The sequence below is a fragment of the Falco peregrinus genome, chromosome 7 (genome assembly GCF_023634155.1).
Source record: "Falco peregrinus isolate bFalPer1 chromosome 7, bFalPer1.pri, whole genome shotgun sequence".
In the NCBI taxonomy this organism is placed as follows: Eukaryota; Metazoa; Chordata; class Aves; order Falconiformes; family Falconidae; genus Falco; species Falco peregrinus.
The window spans coordinates 7,397,073-7,420,732 of NC_073727.1; the positions used below are offsets into that span (position 1 = coordinate 7,397,073).

The 23,660-nt window shown below is 35.7% G+C and overlaps 1 protein-coding gene across 1 annotated transcript in view; it reads right to left on the minus strand.

The window, feature by feature from the left end:
* Positions 1–23,660, minus strand: part of FMN2 (formin 2) — a 163,709-nt gene that overhangs the window by 129,459 nt on the left and 10,590 nt on the right. The window contains exons 2-3 of the mRNA XM_055811133.1: positions 14,783–14,949; positions 1,679–1,826 (exon numbers count right to left, since the gene is read on the minus strand). Of these exons, the coding sequence (XP_055667108.1) occupies positions 1,679–1,826; positions 14,783–14,949 (315 nt within the window). The remainder of the gene's footprint in view (positions 1–1,678; positions 1,827–14,782; positions 14,950–23,660) is intronic.

Below are 23,660 nucleotides of genomic sequence, written 5' to 3' on the forward strand. Positions count from 1 at the left end.
ATTCTATTTTCTTAACTTTTTTGCAGTTTTTGAGAGGGCAGTGGCTGAGATAAGCAACAGACAAGTACTGTACACACTATATCCATGCAGTGGGTATAATATTAAATAGAAAAACATAGGATGGAAATAAATCATGTATTAAATGAATGCATTTAAAAATAGTTAGTATTATCCTCTTGGTAGTAATACTCTTCCAAATTGGTAAAAATACTAAAAATCTTTACATTTCAAAATATTTTATGTGATCAATATTCGTCTAAATTATACAGCAACAAAATTGATGGCCTCTACCGGGCTAAAACTTTAAAGTAAAATAATAAGATATTCACCTATTTGTCTTTCCAGTGCAGAGTATGTTCATAAATACTCTGATCGCACAACCATTAGCTAAGCTTCCACGTTGAGAAACACAACCTGTCCTCTCAAGGCACACGGCAAGGAATTCTACTACCACATATAACAGCACTTTCATTAAATACAGCATAAAAGAGCAGATTGTTGGTCAAAAACTGGACTAGCCCAACAGTGCAGCACTGCTGCATTCCATACCCTGAATTGCATCAGTGAGATGGATGCAGAAATGTTTCCTTGACCTCTAATAGAGCTGCTTTGGTAAAAGCCACAACATAAACAGAATAATATAGCAGTACTGAATTTTTGTTGGCATTACTTCTTTTGCTTGTGAATACTGGAATAAGTGATACCAGTAAAAGTGAACTGTTGCCATGACAAACGGTGTCCATGCAGAGAATACTTTGCTCATATTCCAGGGGAAGTGGTAGAGAAGTCCCAAAGAGAAGCAAATCTGAAATTAACTCCACCCAAAGCCTACAATCAATATAAAGAGACCTCTTGAAATAATGACTTAATTCTTCAAATCTGAGAAATGCAATAAAATGGTTGGTAGGAAATGGAAAATTTGAGAACACCCAGTGGCTCTCTGTGTAGGTCATGGGGATGAATGTATCCTAAAAGCATTGAGAGCGATTAAATGCTAACGCAAAGCTAAGCCTCCATGTGGTATTTGCCCATCAACACTACTAACAGAGAACAGGGTTGAAATTCTCTTCTAAATGTCTTTGTCAGCTACAGAAACCTTTTTTTTTTTTTTTTTTTTTTTTTTGCTTTGTTTTGATTCTCAGCTTCAACAAAGCTTTTAATGAGTATGCAGATTTCAGAAATTTGGCTGCTAACGTCACAAATGTTAACATAAACCGACTTTGTGAACAAGACCTCAATTCAGTTTTCAGATGCACTTTTCCTACCTCTCTGTCAGCAAGGGACTGATGACTCCACAAAGGAATGTGTTACACCACTCTAATAAAAATAAGAAAAACTTCAGAAGCCCACTAGTGGTATACTGAAAGTTAAGAAGGGAAAAGCACCATGGCTTTGAATGTATGTAAACTGGAGAAGAACAGAGGTTACAACACCTGATAAAATCCATTTGTTAACAGCCAAGATGGGCACCTGGCATCTGCTGACTAAAAGGCATGCCTTTTTGCTGAATATTTTTTATTAGATTAATAGTAGCTAAAATTATTTCTGATGCTAATCCAAGATCTTAAAAGCCTGGTATTTGTTGGAAATTAAGATATTAAGTTTATATCCTGGATTCTAAAAGACAGTAACTCTACCCCATGCCATACATTATCTCGTATGTGTCCAAGAACTATACCTTCTTCTGTAATGTTGAGCTTTTGTTCTTCATCTGGAGGTTTGGGTGGCGGCCACGCAGATGGAATTCTCCTTGGAAAGCTTCCTTCAATGTAATCTGATGAATGTGTGGGTTGGCTAACTGCAGCCCAAGTATAAAGCTGGTCTTGCTGTGGTTATTTAAAAAAAAAAAAAAAATAATAAAAAAAGAAAAAAGTTGAGAAGTTCATATAGAAAGATAAACTCAAAATATCAAAGCTTTTGTTTCCAACACAAATAGTTCAATATCCACCCATATATCAAGGCACACTTGTTTTTATGCTCTTCATCTTCTGACAAAGACTGAACATAAATCTATATAAAAACAATTTAATATTTCAGTTTTGTAATTACTTCTATTAACAATAGAAAATATAATCTTTTAGTTTTCTACTGCACAATGAAATGCTAGAATTTAGTTCAGAACTTTTTTTGAGTATGAAGAACTCTTTGCCACTTCTTTCCTTAGAGAGATAACAGGTTCTGTCCATCATGACCATACTTTACACATGGCTAGTTCATAGGTTAGAGAAAAATATTTCAGTTCACAGTCTATTTAATCTTTTTACACCAAATACACAAGCAAAAAAAAAAAAAAAAAGCAGCAGCATTATTTCAGCATAAATTAAAACTGAGGCATTTACTCTTTGCGAACATGTTTTTGTCATTTACATTTCCATATTCATAGAAAGGCAGCTAAAAAGATGGGTTTGATTTTAGAATAAAATAAAACAAAAAGCCCAACAACAACAACAAAAACAAAAGCAACCCACAAAAAAAATCCCTAAACAAAAAAAACCCAAAAACCAAACAGCTAAAAGTATTCTCAATCTTCTGGGCTCAAATCATATTATATCCTTATTACTTAATTTTGAGTTTGATTCACTTATTAAAAGTAGGAGGCATCCAGACTGTCTGATGAAAACTAGGGCAAACTTGTGCTTTAAGCCAATAGAAAGATTTTAGATGAGCACAATACAAGTAGTTATTCTTGTGACTCCCAGTATGCGTCAACATGCACATCTTGTGATTAAGTCTTTATAATACTGTAAACTGTATAGAGATCATTCACAGCAACTGCATGAGTATCCTAATAAATAATCTAGAGATACGCAAAATATTGTAATATGTAACTGGGAAAAAAAATAAAATCACAGGATGAAAATATAGTCATATCACACAGTAATATCTTCTTACAAAGCCTGTGCTCATAACACTTCATTCACACTATTCATAGTCTGAGTAAAACATTGGTAGCATATATTTGTCCTGAATATTTCATTTTAAATACAAACCTTTTTTTATTATTTTTTATTTTTATTTTATACAGATACTAAATATTGAAGAGACATGCAGGGGGAAGAACAAACTAATTTAAGACTTTTTTTAGGATAATTGTTATTCCATGTGACTAAGCTTCTACTTGCCTAAAAATAAGTTGTGATAAGACCGATGATATTCTATTCAGAAAAACTTATTTAGAACAAACAAATGCTGATTATAAAGTAAAAATTCTTGGTTTACAGGGGGTGTCTCAAACAGTAAGGGTCAAAGGAAGCTCCTTAGATCTCTCCAGCATGAAAAATATAGCAAAAATCCAGCCAGATACACAAACCTTAGATAAAGGTTAGAATAAATGGATAAAAAGCTTAATACAAATTGACATCAGGTTCTTTACATAGCCCTGAGCTCTATGTTCCTTGAAAAGCCTACCCTTTTCCCATTACTATGCTGCTGCATTTGAACATCCAAAGAGGCTTGATTAATGCAGTTCTTTCAGGAACTTACTACTTTCCTCTAATTCCAGCGTTGTAGAGGCTATGTATTTCTGGGTTTCAGCCTAATTTCCAGTACTGTGGGAGTAAAAAGGAGAGGAGTCATAATACCTGTGCATACTGTGTAAAGAAAAAGAAAAGCTGCTGGATTTGGCTGATTCTCTAGTTTCTGCACCATTCAAATCTCAAAAAAATGCAGAAGAGAATTAGATGTTTTTAAAAAGTCAGAGGCAAAAGAGAAGAAAATTTTTTTGCCCACTTTACCAAATTAGACAGTCTGTGGAACACAGGGAAGAACAAGGTCTACAGAGGGTTAGCTGGGTAAGCACAACCAGTTTTCGATGGGGACACATGTAAGGTTATAGGGCAATAAAACAGAAGACAGAAGACTGTAGATAATATTGACATAATATGAACGAGGAAGATAAACAGTTAAACTGTTCCTGGACATGATATTTCACCACAGCAGTTCTTGAAAGACATAACATAACCATTTAACAACAGAATTTTAAAATATGACTCTGAATTAAGATGCATCAAAAAATAATCATGGTATGTCTCAATTATTGTACAGATGGGATACATTATGAGGGTAATAAAATACGAAGTACCTATGTTCTTGCTGATAGAATTTACAGCATATAAACTATGAACAGTTATAAATTAAGACATCACACAAATCCATAACCTACTCCCAACCCAGCATGGGAGCTTCATTTGCAAATATAAAAATACTTTTTGGTCTGTGTTGTTTTTTATTTTGGGATTCTTTTCATTCACTATTCAAGACAGAGAAGGATGACAGAATAGACTCATCATGTAATAGAAATTTACAGAGGAAAATGTCAGCTTGCAAAAATGCCTTGAATGGACTTGCCCTACAACCAAAATGCATCCATGTTCAACATATAAATAAGGCATTTAACTACAGCTATATTCAGATTACTTGCAAACTTATAACTTAAAATATGAATAACCCGCATGACAGAAAGGTAGTCTGAAGGTCTGGACATCAAGCTAATAGTCCTTAAACGACACTTAAAATGGGAAAAGATTAACTGTGTCTCCACTTTTATGCCCTTCAAAAGAGATGAATCATTTGAATGTCCTAATTCCTACTCACTCAAACTACCATCAAAAATCAAATCCTCTTTATCTTTTGTCTTTAGCTTCTCGTCAGTTAACATACTAACCCATCTCATTTCTCCTTTTCCAAATCTGATTATGTCATAAATGTGCATGATTATTAGAACATTTTTGAAGAAAGATATATGCATCCAATTTCATGCTGAAGTGTTATTCAAGCAAAAGAAACAAAATAATCCAAATTAAAAAAAAAAATAAAGATTTGCTTTTGTCATTAATAAATGTAATACAAACCTCCTGAAACCTGGACTTCCACATCCAACCTTTTATCCTTTAATCTTCTCATTTCAGAGGCAAGTTTTGCTATGTATCATTCTAAGTACAGCCAGTAAATATTCTTACCGTGATCGAGCTTTGAATACATCCAGAATTTCCTCTTCATCTTGCTAAGACTCCACTATTTAGTGTTTAAAACACTTCTCTTTTTTCCGGGGGGTGGGAGTGAGAAATATATATCTCCTTGTAATGAACAATCCCAGTCGTATTTATTCAAACTCATTTCTGGGCAGACATTGAAAGCTTAAAGCTGTCTGAGTCCAGCGCACTAAACATGATGTCAAGAAGAGTTCTCATTTCCACACATCCTTACACAGCACTTTCCATGGTTCTTAAAACTGCAGAGCATTCGCACATGGGAGAGGCAAACTGCCTGCAGGATCTGATGGTACCTAATCAATAGACATTTTACCACTTATAGATGTTGGTGTTTAGAATAGAGTCACAGAGAGCCAGGTCTGTAGTTTAACTCGCTCACTTCCCAGCCAGCTTTTAGTAGACACAAAGAATGGCTTTTTGTAACAAATTTTCATTCTCTGTACCACAGAGTTACACTTCAGGTACATAATATTAAATATTAATTATGCTCCTTCACTGCTTGAACTAAAGATGCTTTCCTGCAGATCTTTAAATATAGAAGCCAATGCTTTAAGCTACTCAAAAGAAGGGCCTCTAGCAAACGGCTTATAGAAGGAGGCTGGTGGACCCAGAACTGGGGCCATGAGCTAGACCTGCCACAAACATCAGGCAGTGTCCTAGTGTACCCTGAGCTTTCAGAAAAGGGGTCACACATTTTTCACACAAAGAGACCAGGTTTGTTCCCCAGGCCACAGCTTGAATTTGAAATTAGCATATCCCCCACTGTAGGAATATAAGGTGCAAGTTTAAACCTATGCTTTTGGCAGCTGTGTTGCTCCTGGAAATATGCAGTTAATATGACCTTCTGCTCCACACTTCTTCAGTTTTTAACCAACTGTTCACCTGCTTTCAGTTCAAAGGACAAAGACAGCCATTGTGAAAAATGCTTACAAGAGGTACAAGAGATGGAGTTGAAATAGCAATGAACGTATACACATCTGTCCCAGCCACTTGCAAAAGCATGAATTAGCAATGTGAGAATCATGGGGGGGGGAAGTTTGACCGGAAGTATTTTCACAATTCTCAAGGAGGGGGGGGGGGAAAAAAAAAAAAAAAGTGTAAAAACTAAGTGCAATCAGATCATGCATGGTGAGATGCGAAAGGTGAGGCAGTACAGAAGCACGCTGCTATCAAAAGTAGCCTCTGCTCTTCAGCTCAGCAAGAAGTAAATGCGACAAGTGCATTTGCAGTATCTCTAAACTTCCTTATACTAGAGTGAATTAGTACTAACACCCCTGATGGCTCCTGTGTTAAGCCATGAAGGAATCAAGCCCTATCTTGCAGGGCATTTACTTACAAATAGTAAACTTGATCAGTTCTTCACTAGAACCCCAAACATTCCAAGTTATCCTGAAGAAGGACAGGACAAAAGGCTTGGCATGTCTTCAGACAGGTATAAATGGGCCAGGAGTAAACACAGAGTGGTAGTTACAAGAAAGTTCTTACTTATCAAATCAGTCTGGATGTGGACAGCCTTCCAATGGTAAGAGCTGGAGGACTGGGGAGAGGAAAAGGTATAACTGTATTTAAGAGGGAACAGGATAAACTCATAGACAAATTACGCTTTATAGTACTTTGGAGAAGCAGGGACCAGACTCCATGACTCAGAAGCTGTTTTCCAGACCAAGAGCTCCAAAAAGCTTGTTCCATGTTTGTATGTAACTGCTTGTGATTTAGAGTATTTCAAGTGCATGGAAGGAATATTTTTTTTCCCATTCACAAAGTTTAATCATTCTAATATACCACGTATGCAACCTCTAAAATGAAAGAAAGCCAACTCCATGTTCCCACTACATATAAATAGTTAATTGGACCAGCAAGATTTTAGTTCAAGAAATTAGAGCCGAACTACCTCAAAATGCTCTTATCAGCAGGAGACTGATTTATTTTAAGCAGCTTTTAAAATCAAGAAATCAATACTATCAAGAACAAGGAAAGTGGTTTACTTTTTGAGGAGAGGCTCGGTAACAAAGCTCTGCCTGATCACTGAAAGAACCAGCGCAGTGATTAAACATGGCTCTGGGATTGTACTACCTTTGCCTGTGCTAGTGCACGCAGACACCTTCCAAGGGTGAAAACCAGCAAGTCAGTCATAATACTGTCATATATAGCTGAAGTAGCACTTTAGCCTCATGAACTAAATTTGATGCATGAGCATTTTGCTTGAGTGATATATCTTCTTTTCAGAAAACCGATGCGCTTCCACAATTAATTTAAAAACACTTCAAGTGTCAAAAAAACCAGGAAACATTTCTTTCCCATGAAACGACTTCAACCTCTTCAACAAAACAGAACCAACTTGCTTGATCCCATGAAATTTTTTTCTCAGAATTCAGTATCATATCCTGGGGATATGAGAGGCCAAGAGACCCAATAGCACTGTAGTTAGGGCCCTCACGGGAAAGGAAATCAGGGAATTAAATTTCAAATTTCCACATCTATTCTCATTCTACTCCAATGTCACTGTCTTGGTCTTCCTATTCCATAGTAACTTCTACATTTAATACAGCTGAATAGGTTGAACTGGTTAGCTTACCACAAACTTCCCTTGGAACACTGGCTAGCCTTCCATAAAACAGAAGAACCTCAAGATCTTGCCTTTTTACAAATCTGACTTGAACTCCCACCTGGAAGATCACATCCCAGCATGTCCTTTCTCATTCAATCTCCAGAAACCCTCAATTGAGGCAAGACACTTCTCCAATAGGTACTTGTTTGAATTTACACTGACACAGTTGTTCAATGTTTGGATTCTGGCAAATTTGAGTTTTTCAAAGAAATCTGTTTCATTAGAAAATTCCTTTCACCTCTCTTCCATTTGAAAAGGTGATTAAACATACTGTAAGAATGTCCTGTTGAAAACAGAGACATGCAACATACACCAATACAACTCTTGCTGTATTCTTCATTATAAGCTAGAAAAAAGACATTGTGTTGTGACTGTCATTCTTAAGAAAGTGAACTAACATACAGAAAATCATAAAATATAAAGGTGTCTTGAAGTGACAGGGGAAACATCACCTTCACCCTGTGCACAATGATTCTGAAATTTTTAAAAGGTTCTTAAACAGTTTAAACTTAACATCCAGTATGTTCCTCTTAAAGCAGTTCTTCATAATAACAAGCAGGTAAGCAATGCTCTCTGCAAAAACCAGCATGAAAACCTAGCAACATCCTACATATAAAATACCTCAGTTGGAAGTGTACGTACAGTAGCATCACCACCAGTAAGTGGAAAGGAGAAAAGAAAGAAGGAAAAGATAAAGCTAGAAGACTGCAGAGCCAGATGTAACAACTATAAAATAAACATGCAATTAAAATTATAAAAAAGGAAGCAGGGAAACAGCATAGCAGGAATACTTCGGCCCAGTGATCATCCAGCTGTTTCCATTTTATAACTCAGTAATATTTGGAGTTGCTCATCACAAAAGACAGTATTCACACAGTGTGATTGGGCAATGGAAAAGGAGACATGGGGACTTTGATTTAGCCAAACTCAACTGCCATGGTAACCTACATGACAAAAAGATTCAGACAGCAGATTAACAATCTGTTTTCTTTGCTCTAATCCACAGTTTTCACTTTTTAACTTTTAAAGTTTTATTTACTACTGACCCCCAATATCCTGCCGTGACAAATTTCATAAAACAGGACTAATTCAGCCTTACCCATTTAATTCCTGGGTGTTGAAAGCAAGCTTGAAGAAATGCTGCATTGGTTGCCAGGTTTGTACTGCAGTTTGGAAGAGAAGTTCTCCTAACCGAAGTCAATTCTTGGGAAAGTTGCTCTCTGGAAACTGATCACTGCTGTTTCGGCTCTGTGACTTCTGAGAAAGGAGTCTGTCTGCATTCTGTTTACCTACTAATTTTCAGACTGGTGTAAACAGTGCAAATAAGTTAAAATTAAATAAAGCCTTCATGCCACTGAATCCGCTTCCATCTGACCTGCAAAGTCCCACAATGTGCTAGTAGTCAACAGCAAGAAAGCAGTAAAGCAGTGTCTTTGTTTCCTTAAAAAGCATTTGCACCTCCACAGGTGGCCAAGAGATAATAGGAAAACAGCCATTTTTATAGCATTTCCCATTCATGCTGTCTGTCTCTCTGCTTCCTTGTGGAAACTGATAAGCTAGTTAGGCATCATAACTATGAATATCACCAGGGCAGTCCCCATCCCAAACAGTCAAACAGGCCTATATATAAAATCACATCATAACACAGTAAAGAAGGACGCCCTTCAGGTGGTGTTCATTTAGCTCATTATAGAATATGCTGAAATAACTTATAAATCAAGAAGGCATTAACAGCAGTACTCAACACAGTAACTGCATTCAAAAAAATAGCTGAAAAAGATATAAAGAGAGCAAGCCCAAACAAAATGACACTAGAAATATAGAAAGATGAAAGCTTAGTATGCATTTCAGACACATCTGGAAGAAGATATTTCTTGTTAGTGCCACATGAAAAGAGTTATTGTTGGACCCTTCAATAGAGTGTGCAATAGAGATTAAGTTCCCCAAACAAGGTGTATGGATACAAAGGTATGCTCAGCTTTCTTTGCAAAAGCACTTACAAAATGATAATAGAGAGCCTTTATCACAAAATCATTTAAGTTTTCACTAAGAATTGAAGTGGTTTAAACCTAATATACAGAAACAACACACAAAACTGCTTGGAAAGCTTATAAAAAAAAAAGCAGAAATCTGCTTTTTTATGGGAAATTTTATGGGAAAAATGCCCATAACTTAAGACTGCACAGTGTGAACTGGAAAATCTGGAATAGGAAGTCATAATTAAGAACTAAACATCCACAATGTGTAATATTGCAACTCCTGGATAAAATGCAAACACCCAGTAGAGTCAATATTTTTTAATAGCACAGTGAAACTAAAGTTGCCTTGAATCGATAGGGAAATGCCAGCTTCTTTATTTTGGTGTGAGAACAGTTCAAATTCTAATGCAAATGTGTATAATTTATATACATTACTGATGGATCTCCGAAGATATCCATCTTTTAGCTTCTGTGATACATCATTTACAGAGGAGCTAAGCAAGAAATGAGATCTCTCTTTGTTGAAAATTGTGATCCTCCAACAGGTGGCTTCAAAACATCCTGTGGTTATGTTCTTGCCAAAGATGCACTGTTTAGCCAGCACAGCCCTGTGTTTATTTTACTCTAGTAGGATAATATAATGAGGTAACATGCTAAAAATCTTAGGAGTACACCTGCACTACAGAAATACAATTATTTCATACCATGACACAGCCATTCGGGACTGACAGTTTTTCACAAAGCATTAATTTCTTACATATCATTCAGTCAGAGGATATTTCATTTTGTTTTAATTTTAAACTTTAGAAGCCCTTTTGAACAAGTCACAACTGTTAAAAAGGGAAATATTTAAAAGGCAAGCAAGCAATAGTTACTCAAAAGGCAAGAAAATTTCCAGAGAACATTCTTTGAGTAAGGTTTTGCTAACCTGTCTTTCTGTAACTTGCCCACTTGCTTGGCCTTTTTTTTGTTGGTTGGTTGGTTGGGTTTGGGTTTGATTTTTTTTTAAAAACTGTCTTTCATAAAGTACTAGCAGACAAATGAAAGGCTGTAAAGCTAGCCTGACAAGTAAGAAGTCATGATGTCCATGAGGCAATAACTAGCAGCCTCTCCAGAAGAGAGGAAACTAGCAAAAAGGGCATCATATTTCTAGACAGCAAATCTATTGTACATTTACTGATACTCTTTACTTTGTTAGAAGAGTAGGTAGGAAGAGCTATAGTGAAATCTTCCACTGGTTCTCAACAGCAAACATCTTTAAAAACCCCAGCCCTGTCTACTTCTGTTACTTTTAGAGCTTTGTTCAACTTTTATTTTTCAAGGCTAATCTTTTATTCTGGGCATCTGCCATAATATGTTTTGAAAGAAATAACTGATAAAATGGGCCAAGATAGAACATGAAAGTTTTCTCATAAGTTCTTAAAACAGTTTTAAAGTTTCTGTCCTTTGGACTATGACTTGAAATTTGACAGAAAGTTCAGAACATGCCAGGAACATGCCATTTCAAATCACCATTAAAATCCAGCCAAGATCTGACCAAGTTATAAGCCTCTGAAAACTGGGCATCGTCCTCACATAAATGTGATAACAGCTGCTAGTTCTCTGAAGATGTGTGCTTTCATTGGGTATTCAATGGTCCTTCATGTTTGTCATATACTAACAAAGGAGTAAGCACCACATCCACGAAGTGTAATCTACACCAGAAGTACAAGGGCTAAGAATTTAATTTAAACTGGCTTCCAGAAACCATGATAATACTAGCCCAAGAAACTAAGAGCTGTGAAAGTTTTCTTTACTATTAAGGCATTGCCTAACTGCAGTCAGACAGTGTGAAAGAGAAAGAAGTAGAAAAGTTGTGGACAATTATTTAACAAGGTGAGGCAGAAGTCCACACTGAAGCCTGGAATATATTGAGAGAAATTAAAAAACAGATCTCTTGTGTGTTACTGAGAAAACAGACACAAGATTTGGATATACAGTTGTAAGACAGGAAGAACTAGAGGTGACCACCGGGTATGAGTAATAAAGACGAGAATATAATCAGAGTGTGCAATTACAAACATTTCAAGACAGCAGAGAGTTCAGCATTAGCCATATTAAATTAAATACACTGGAGGACATCCAGAAAAGGAGATCAGAGTAAGAGAATAAGACTTTAAAATAATCTGTTTATATTCATCTTGAGCCATGAGCCATAGATCATACAGTGAACAAAACTTACTGAATTATTTTCATAAACTGTAACCTAACATCTTCAAAAAACAAAGCCTGTGGGACCATACTTAATCAAAAGAGGAATCATGGATTTTATTCAACACAAAAAAAAGTAAATTAAGTCTCAAATACATAGGATCAGTCACAAAAGGAGAAAAGGAGGGATTCAAGGAAGGATTTCAGTAGAAAAAACATTGGCAATTCTGCAAAAAAACATGCTAAAGGAGTGACCTAAGGGACTTTATAAGAACCAGACTAAGACAAAAATGGAAACAGCCAAATGAGTAACATTAACAAACAAAAAAGCACCAGAGCTGGTTGTAGCAGGGAGGAAGGACAACAAGGCAGCAAACAGACCCGGCAGGGACCAGGACAGGGTTACAGGATCTTTGTTGATGGCAGTTTCAGCTGATTGAAAAGGACAGAAGCCAACTGGAGGCAATCCAGGACTGAACTGGAAGCACATCTGATGAACTCTGAGATGAAGGAAGAATATGGGACTGGCTGTGCTCCCAATTTGGGCCTAAGGTCAAAGATGATGTATCTCTCAATTCTAGACGAGTGATATTTAGGTATTACTTAAGGATACTCTAATTCCTCTGTCTTTGAAATTAATGTATAGATCAACATTAAAATCTTGTTCTAATGAATTAAAAAAAAAGAAAAGAAAAGAAAATGCAAATAAGAATAAAATCAAAGTACAGACATGGAGAGAGATGCAAGAGGGGACACGAGTAACAAATATACATGTCCTTTTTTACGTAATATACAGCACCACCATAAGTCTTTTCACACTAATTCTTAATGGTTTCATTTCCTTACATAACTATTAACATTTATTTTCTGTAAGATATTTTATTTACTCATTCTAGAAGCAAAATCAGCTAGGAGAAGCCTGATTTTCAAGATGTCAGTCACTAGAGTTTATAATGTAAGTTCTAAACTTTTTCACCCTCATAAGGCATGTAACAGGCAAGTGTTCCTGTACTGTGGTCACCAAGGCTGAAGCAGAAACGTATTCCCAAACTCAATAGCAGCAGCTCTCACCTTTGTGCCGTGTGAAATTCAGTTGCTAAGATCCTAGTGTTCAAAACAGATTTATACTCCTTTGAAGTAGGATTCACTATTAGTTGCATACACAGGGCTTTACACTACCTCTGACAATGTTTTACAGGTCCATGACCTAGCAGAGGACTTACAAATAATTCAAAAAATAGTACCAGAATATTTGTGGTTTACTGATAATCCAGTTCAAATTAAGATCGCTGCTAAAATAGCAACATCTTAAATTACTGACCCTGACATGCTGTTCACACGGCACTAAGCTAGGCTACGGTTTGTTTTCAGAAAGTCCATCCAGTTGGATAAGGTCAATGAAAAATAAGCAGAATAATTATCTTACTCAGACAAAGTATGGTATACCAATTAACAAAAAAGCCTCTTCTGTTTCTTTCCAAAATTTTTATTTGATAAAATCTGTTTGTGAGGAGAAAATTTTTAAAAAATTATATTGTATTCAATACTCTAAAAAAGAAGATATTAGCTGAATATATAATAAAACCAAGAGAACTGAAACTACTGCCAGACTGCTTTAACAACCTGAAAAATAAAAGATGTGTCTTTTCCAGTAACTTTATTAAGTGTATTTAACCATAAACACTTTCAGATGGTGTGTGATTATAAGTTGCCTGAATAACCCTAGTTTTATAGTCACACTCCATTTTTCAATTAATTTCAAAAAACAGTTTGAAAATGTTTTGAACTTTTAAAACAAAAAAAAAAACCAAAACAAAACAACAAAACCAAACAAACAACTACAAAACACCAAAACCACCACACAAACTTTGACTATTATTAGAGGGACCATGGAGTGATTTTGTAGATAAGCTGTATTATCTTGGAAAGCGTGTTTGTTTTAAGAATTATTTGAACAAATTTATTACAACCATTTTCCCTTCATCAGTTGTGTTAAACTATTCTTCAGGAAAGATGAGAAAGATCTAAAGAGTTTAAAAGACTCATGTTCTCTCATATAGATGTCAATAATTTTTTGAGTATTTCTAACCAATCTTCAGTTCAATGTGTAAACCAGGGATGGTCTTAACTATACCAGTAAGTATTAAGTAGATAAGTTAATATTTGTACACTATTTTGAATTTAATTAGTGAAGAGAAAAACCCTGATTATCTTCAGTCACGGAAACCAGTACAAAGAAGTGTCAAAGATAACATTTAATGGCAAGGTTCATAAAAATAACTCCACTGTAAAACTTCATGGGTTGAAAAGTGTCATACAGTAGAAAGACGTCCTAATGTTAAATCCATTAGGCAAGAGAAAGGAAAATATGTTAGACCATGTCTATGTCACAGTTTTGTGATGGCATGCAAACATGGCCAATAACAGCACTCTGGCCAGATAGCGCAAAGGCACGATACTGTCACTGGAATGCCAGCAAATTTGCCCTCAACCCTACACTATCTTGTACCAGAAGCCTTTTCAGTGGGACAAAATTATGTAGCACAGACATCCCAGTTTGGGTTCTGTAAAATTTTGTGACATGCTGTTTTCTGTTGTTCCTTTAATTTATTTGGTGAAGCAGCTATTGGATTGAAATTTCAGTAGTCCTATAGAGCGCTTTGATTCAAAGAAAAAGACTTAAAGGAAACAACAGGTAAAGAACAGTCTAGCAGACTAAGATATGAGTTAAAAAGGTAAGAAATCAAGTAATGAGAGCATCTTTTTAAACTTAATGCTTACCTGATACAACAGTGTATATGCACAGAAAAATAGCTTACCACTCTCATAAGGGCAATTTTCATTAGAAGGACTAACAGAATTCTCAGGACTGGTAAGTCATTGATAAATCATGTCCTGCTTGGCAAAAAAACCAAAACCAAAAAAAAAAAAAAAAAAAACCAACACAAAACCAAAAAACAAACCCAAAAACCAAAACCCAACAACAAAGTCAAAGATAACTTCTCAGTACTTACATCAAACGTGGGTGTACTTTGCTGGGCACCCTGATTACATGGTTCTCTGAAGCAGTCAGTGAATGGAAGCAAAAGACCCATTGCAATAATGCGAGAACACAGTTTTTCAGCTTCTTCTTGTGGTGCATTTTCCTGCTGGCTGAAGAGCTTTTCCAGCAGAGTTCGTCCTGTCAAGGTGATGACACAGATCAATAAGAATTTGTAGCTATCTATAGGACACAAAGATTAAGGAATTACAATGTCTATTGAAAATCTCAACTATTAGAACTAAAATAATGAAACGAAAAAAGAATTATTGAAAAAAGTCTTTAATATAGAATACTCCTATATAATAATTTTAACTGATCTGTAGCCTGATTAATTAGGATATTCAAGAAAATATACATTATGTTGGCTGCACCATGGAGTAGGAACAAAAGCCATGAGATGCTATTGTAGCACCAGTCTCCTATTTATTTGTATTATGTCATTGTCCTGATGGGAAAACCAAGATATTACCAAGAAATGCAGTAAATTTTTCCAAGGGTGACACACAAAGTTATAACAGAATCAAATCCCCCAACTCTTAAGAGTGAACTTTTGTATTTTGAATGACAAAAGGATCATAGCCTTTAAAAGATATTGTTCTATTTCTTTGAGGAAACTCTCAATAAAAGAATAACAACAAAAAACCCAAACCCAACCAATCAACCAAACAAAATACACCCTGATAACTTTTCTGTTTAAAAATTGTATTTAATACAGCTCCAGTGCAGCTCCAAACTAAGATGCAGTACCACAAGCAACAACAGAGAAGTAAAACTTTTGAAAAGTGAGAAGAGACTTATTCCTATTATAGGACCAGATTTCACGATCAAAGTGTTTTCTTTGTTATCTCACCACAGAGCATGAAAGGAGGGCATATGTTATAAAGTACATTGCAGGAGACTATGCCAGAGGTTTGAAAGACCATTATGCTGTGTGCAGCTAGCCAGAAAAAAAACCTACAAAAATTAGTTACATACGCAGGCTGCAGTAAAATCTATATTGTAAGAATATTAAATTGCTTGATTAAGCTCTAAAATGTCAAAAGATGCCAAAGTTCAGATTTACAGGATATAGATAGAGATGAAATAGATCTACTGGAAGAGAAAAGGCAGATGGAGTAATAAAGTTAATTTAATGTTTTAATATTAAATAACTGAATACAATTTGTACCTAAATCAGTTTCTATAGTATGATTTTTCCATTCACTCACTGGAAGCCAAAGGTATTCTCCAGAAAAAAAAACATACTGCATTAAGAAAGTATTTTATTATCATTTTAAGTAGCAATAATAACAACAACAATAATGTCAATACTACTGTTATTTTTTTACATAGGAATGCAAGATTTCTGTCTGAATGTTGATTAAAAATGTAAAATTTCTCAGGCTTTCTGAACTTACCAAAAATATTTTTCTTTTAAACATCTGGATGCAATTTAAAAAGGGTATTGCAAGTGACATTTAGCCCAAAGTTTCTGTATTATTTTAACTTTATGTGGCAATGCTAAGACTAAAGTAAACAATAGATTAAAATGTTGCAAGTTCTTCCTACGATTTTCCTCTCCGCATCTAAAGATCTGTTAATTCTGAATTATTAGTCCAGGTTTCCTAGCCTTTTATTCGACAAAATACGATACATTTAATGGGATAAGCTAGGGGATAAATTTGTAAGAGACACAAGTTTTGTTATGTTTGCTGATTAGTCTTCCTCTGTTCCCTGATTTCACCACTTATAAGGTGATAGCAACATAATTGCTTATTCAACTTACCCATCTATTTATCTAAAGGTACAGTTTAGTTGTTAAATCTTCAAAGTTGTTAATTAATTGAAGACTGGCTTTCTTACTGACTGATATGCACTGTGATTTTTAACAACATTGCAGCAATGTACAGCACCCTCCTATGTGAAGAAAGGCAATAGTATGAAGCCATGGAATCAAAGCGCAAATAGGGAGCTGCTGCCAGACATGTTTCTGATTTGGTTTAGTAATTTTAATTTGGGGTTGTAGTTGCCAATGCTCAGTGGTGCTGTAAAAGACCACTAAAAAATACCCTTGCTACTGCCCTCTTACTGCAATAAATGGGTTCTCCTGGCTTTAAATACTGAGGTTGAGCTATATAAACAAGTTCTAGAAAAGAATTAGAATACAAGACTTGCATCACACTATCACCAAAGCACCAACAGCTAGCATTTCTGGTAGCATTCCTGGGGCAAAGCACATCGTATTACCACAGTATCCCCTTTTAGCACTGAGTAAAGTTCAACAGCATGGAAAGTTGTCAAGTTATAGGAAACTGCAAGTAATGAAGATGAATGAGGAAGCCAATGCCTTACACTTACCAGAAGAAAAAAAAAAAATCAACACCAGAACACTCTGCACACACAAAAAAATAGGACTATGTGAGAAAATGACACATTCTTCTTGCCATATTAAATATTCAAATGTTATTCATGACTTTTGAACGTCAGACCTGATACTTTTTTTGTCTGAATGTTTCAACATGTAAATAATCTAGTCATGTTTATAGTCTCCTTCTGCACATCCAGAAGCAGAATAGCTCTCTTTCCCCCCCTGCCCTGCCCCCCCCCCCCTTTTGCTTGAACCTAATTAACAGGAATAACATCCGTAAATGACAAAACAGGAAATGAGGCAGGTTTTTTTTCTTTAATCCACCCATTCATTTGTTAATTTCTGTAACACTTCTTAACAGTCTCCCTCAAGATCAAATACTTCCTTCAGAATCCTAGTCACCATTCAGTTGCTGTTTAATTTGTATAGCAGTTATCAACTACCGTTGCTTAGTTATTCTTAAATATTGCTTAAACATACTTTAGCTTTCTTACAATACAGAATAAGCATATATGTAAAAAAAGTCATTAATGAACTTAGTTTCTTTTACTGTACTCTGTATTACTTATGCTATTTTGTTCATCTGAACTTGAAGCATTCTCTCCAGTGTATTAGTAGTCTTTGAATAAACAGGGTAGTAAAAAATACTTAATTATATTAGGCAGTGCTTTTTAACCTAAAGGAATCAACCATTTAACTCTAGATTCAGTACTGTTAAGCTGTTCATTGCATGAAATGCCCGTTGAGACAAAAAACCAAAGGTTCTCAACAGCAAGGTAACAACGTTTGGATATTGCTGTGCTCTAACGCAGATTGTGTGCTCCTTAGAATTGCTATGGAGATCTGAGGACAGACACAGAAATTTGAATTATAGAAATACATTTTGCCAGTTAACACATTTTACCAAATGCAAGCTGAAAGAAAGCTCAATTTTCAATGCATAGAGCATAGTTTCACTGCAAACAGCTGTGAAAAAAAGTCTGCATCAACAATGAATGGGTTATATGTTTAAAGCACTGAGGAAAATAACAGACTGTTAAACCACTGAAATTTTGTGCCTAACCAGCTAGGACTTGTCATCAAATTAAATGGTCATTACAAGTGTCAGAACAACCCACCCCCTGTCAGACATAAAACCCAGTGAAAGTTATAAAGAGGACAATGCATATTCTCCTTAAAGGCCAGCGAGGAGGTAATCCCTACCAAAGGAAAGTGCGTTAATACCTGAGAATGTCACTTGTTTCCTCTAGACACCACCACACCGTGCTGCACCGCCTGATGGATGGAGTCGCTGCGGCACTGAGCTCCAGACAGAGCTGAAACTTTTACATGGGAGAGCATTTGAACATCTCTGCTTACCAAGAAGTAGTTCCTCCCTTGTTAAGGGCACCTGATATTTCTCTTTCACATACTTTCAGCTACAAGCCAGTTGTTACTACAATGGAAGCATTCCAGCTCCAACGTCCTCTGCAGCCTGGGTAGGCTGGTGCCTAATCTGCCCCTACCTAACTGCCCTCTTGCCCTACCAGTGCCTGTACTGGTGCCAAAGCAAGAGAGATTCGAGGAGCAACTGGAATCACATTTATGATTTTGATTCAGGGCAAGATGAGGATTATATTTTTGTTTAGGTATAGCAAAATATCTCTTTAGCACTGTACTCCACAGGCTTTTAACTGCTTCTGTTTGGAACCAGAAATAGCTTGCCAGCGTACTATTGATCAGCACTACACATCCGTGGAGTTAATTTAAATTAAAATGACTTTGTGTCTATATGCATGAAATTGACTGTACAATGTTAGTCCTTGCATCTATTAGTTAAACAGCAAAACCAAAATCACAGCCATATTTAATGTATAGGCTAAATTCCTGTCAACTTCAACTGCAAGATTTTGAGGTACAATTTTTCATCTTTGGTTTATAAATAAAATGCAGCAACAATAGCCTTTCTCCTCAGACATAATTAATCACCTCATATTTGTAACTTCCATGAAATGATACTTTCTATAAGTGAAGATGGTTGCAAATAACATGGAATAATTAGATGATTAATATTTTCATAATTATTAAGCTATCATCTGATTTCTTTTACAGGGTTACGTGGAATGGTAAATCAATTTGTCCTGGTTGCATTTACATGTCATGAAAATACTAAAGAAGCAACATGTCTCAACCTTTTAGAGAAAAAGAAAAAAAGAAAGAGATCTAAGTTCCTATTTTTTGTATTTTAAACAAAATTTTCTTCCCAGATATCCCAGGTGATGAATTTTCTGAAGCTTATTGTTACCTTTCCCTTAAATATTACTTTGGTGAGAGATGAGAGGCATACTAAGTTTTGAATTAGAGAACTGCAGCTAAGTTTCAAACTTAAATCAGTATTTTGAGGATCTTGCCAAAACCCTTCAGCAAATAAGATAACTATAAACTTTTAAGTTATTTTTTAGGAGCTTAGAATGACTTATTAAATCCCAGTAAGTTTTTTTTATTTTCTTACAAAGGATTACAGAACTAATTAAGTAAAAGAATGCGAACACAAAATTAAAGTTTTAAGTATCAGGTACTCTGGCCTTCTTTGGATATTTTGTGATACATTTGCTGCCACAGCTGAACCTGGGTCTTCTGGTTCAGCTTCCAGACTCCATGCTCACCACCTCCATGTCATCTGTTGCTTCCTCCCGTTCCCATGAAGAGGCAGCACTATTATCTTATCACCTCCTATATGGCGTTACAGGTCTTCATCCCTTCCCTATGACCAAGACTTGAATAAAACTGTTCATCAAAACCACTTCTGTGGAACATGTAAGCTATTCGATGCAGAATGAAAATTCAAAAGTTCTAGTATGGTTTCCATTTATGCTGTCTCCCTTTCTGAAAAATGCAGGTAATTGTATTCTTGAATAATCATTTTCAACTTCAGATTTACTGCAACCATATTTACTCAAATGCAAGATGGAGGGAAAAAGGAACCTACCCCCACCAAAATTCATTCATAATATCAAATATTATTTCGTATGATAAAGAAGCATTGTAAAATATCATTATGTATGCTATATAAAATGCATATGATAATTTCATATAATAATCCCACTCAGTACTGACACAGCCACAAATTCTCCCTTGGCCTGGAGAGGTGTCTGAGGCACACACACACACTGAGGCACTGCACTACAGCAGAGCTTGCAATAATGTTTCCCTGAGGATTGTGCTGTTATAACCTCACATTTATCTTTAAAGATGTGTCTCTTATTCTCCTTACATTGCATTTGCAAAAGCCCAGGAGCACAACTGTCAGTGAAAACAAGTTGAGACTAATGATCAAGATGAGTTATATTCCAAAGGCTCCCCCTTCTGCTGGTCTCCCATGATTTTTTCTTCTAGCAACCAGAGCACCACACCACACTTTCACCATTAGCACAGCAGCTGCATCAGCACATCTTAACCTGACCGGAGATGGTCATTCTGGTTTAGTTTTTCCTAAAGCAGAGTGAACAGCTTCAGTGTAACACCAGTTCTGAACGCCCTATTGAGAGTTACATCAAGGGTTAACTTCATTCATGCAGGTATTGCTTACATCTTCAAAAGCTGAAATCAGTTTGCCTTCTTTTTCCCCAGTTTACTCTTTTTTTTTTTTTTTTTAATTATTATTTCCAGTTTAGTGAGATCAGAAATGCTTACACAGCAAAAAGATTTCATAAGCTTTGAAGACAAAAGTACCATAGGCCTTGCTCTATTTTTGGGAGATAGTACAGAAGGAAAAAAAAAAAAAAAAAAAAAAAGGAAGAAGAGATGGAAAAAATAGTGAATTTTCATTTGTTTTCTATTAGTCCTACAATATATAAAAAAAATAAATGTAGCCTTCTTAGGGTTTTTCATTTAGAAAGGACTCCAATTATGAACATAATTCAATAAATTAAAAAAATAGACAGAACAGACAATAGTAAAAGAAAAGGCCCATTTCCACATCATTGAAAAGTTAGGAAATACTATACTTCAGATATCTGCTACCCCATATATATCTAAAGCATTCCTTCCTTCCAATATTTGTCTGTCTTCTTTTCTACATATCTTATCATCAAGGTCATAACTAAGACAGACCTAAAGAATCTGGCAAAGCACCTGAACTGTGCAGCACCAAACATTCCCCAGAATGCGGGAAGAGGACAAACACGTCCAATAGACAGAAATACTGCAAAGATTTCCATAGCTGTAGATGAGCTAGTAACTGCAACTACATGTAATTTCTTAAATACTTTGCAGTGCAAGTTTTACTCATTCATATTCTCCCAAACTACACAGCAAAACTTGCTGAATCATTTACTAGGGGCGAATCAATCACACTTCATTTTCACCTTTCTGTTTAATGTACTTTCCTAGGTCTCAAATACATAAAGTGCTGAGTGACTAGTATTTCATATATAAAATTAATACCTCCCTTGAAGGATCAAAAGTATTACATTTCTTTAGTATTTTCCTTTAATTTCCTAATCTTCCCAAATTTCATGTTCTACAGCTAACCTGAACCAGACAGCCTAGATATAACGTGCAACACAGGACTGCTGAGAAAAAAAAGAGGTTTTCAAAGGTGCACATGGAATCTGGGCAATGAAACAGCACTGGAAATCATTCTAGCCATCTCTTCTCTTCAAATAATATGTCCAAGTCCTGCATAACTACATATTAAATACACATTTGCACTAAAAAGTAACAAATTTAGCATCTTTCTTGCCTGAAGACTGACCTGGGAGATTACGCCCAGTATTCCAGGATTAGAGACTTCATTTATTATTCTTTTTCACTGCAGATCTTCTAATCCTCTGCTGATTTAGATTGGGAAACTGTTCCAGATCTCTCATGCTGTGGGTCTGTTTTGGCTGGGGTTTGCTGCTGTTGTTTTGGGGGGTGGGGGGATGTGTGTGTTTTTGTTGTTCTATTTTTTGGTTTGGGGTTTGTTTGTTTTGTTGTTGGTTTTGTTTGGGTTTTTTTGAGAGACTGAATTTTCATTGACAGATACTTTCCTAAAACCATGTGACAGTTTTCTCATAGCCTGTTACATAAAACATGGAAAACCCACCAAGCAACAGGCCCGTACACACAACATGGTTTCATAATAAAAAGAAAAAAAATAAATCTAATCCTTCCACTACGAATAAACACAAATATGTTGCAAGCCTAATTTCCAGGTAACATAAACCTTAAAAGTAACAAAACTTTTCAAGGTTTAGCATTATGATATAAATCAATATAGTTCTGTCATGAAGATACCTCCTTTTATTCTTATTATCAGCGTAATAGCTAATACCTGCATTCACTGCTTGTATACAAACATAGGCTTCTAAGGGAAAAAAAGAATAGAGCTTATATAGAGATTTAGTTATATATATACATTATATATTACTATAATATATATACACTATATATTAATGTGTTATTTGAATATATATTTATATCTTATATTTTAGTATTTAGAGCATTACTAAAGTTAGGCATGTGTGGAAATGACTGAGAGGACTGTGCTTCTCTGATGTTCTGCTTCCAGATTTCCTGGCTCTGTTCACATGGATGGTATGAAGTGAACCTGCATATCATCTTCAAAGGCAGTAGTCAAAAGCAGAAACTCTGTCTAAACAAGAGAATTAAGAAAAAGATATATATCAACATTATCTCCCCCATTCCCCCAATTTTCTATGCCTGCCTACATGCAGTTCAATGCAATTTCAAAGTAAAAAATATGTATTTATTACATTCCAGTGAAGAATGTATCGATTGATTACATTCATAGACTCTTCAAACAACTAGAACAAAACTATCATTTAATAATTTCACATCTCTCCGTCCTGCACCTGATTATCACAGTAACCATGTTTTACTTTTGCCAAGCTGTCTGAATCTCTTTTACACTATCCCGTCTCTTAGTACCCTTTCTTAACTGTCAAAAATTTTCCATGAAAACTCCCGAGTAGTTCTAAGTTAGAACCACAAGATACCAAACCCTAACTCAAGCAATTTTCCCTCCCTTATTTTAGCCCCACAATTACCACTAATCATTTAAACAGATTCCAGATTGTGCAAGACAGCTTGAATAACTGTATCATTGAGATTTCAACTCACTCAGCTAGAACAAGCCACCCATTACGCAGTTACAGAAAGAGATTCACATAATGCTAACAGCTTCAAGTGTTTGAGACATCCCAAAAAAAAGCCAGGGAACACATGTGTGTGTGCTCCTTTTTGGAAGCAAAGGAACAAGCTGCCACTAGCAAAAGAATCCTGCTGCTGCCCCCAGGGCCACCACAGTACACGCAGGTCAAAAGCGGCATCTCATACAAATGCCCCTGAAATTCTTCCAGGAATGCCTTGATGAAAAAAGTAGAGGTCTGGTAAAATTTGAAAGCGGGATTCTCCAAAAATAAAGATGACAAGGAAAGGTCCCAGTTTAATGAAATTAAAAGCCACCCTCGAAAGGATGTTACAAAGAGTTTTCAAAAAAACCCCTACTCACTGTTTA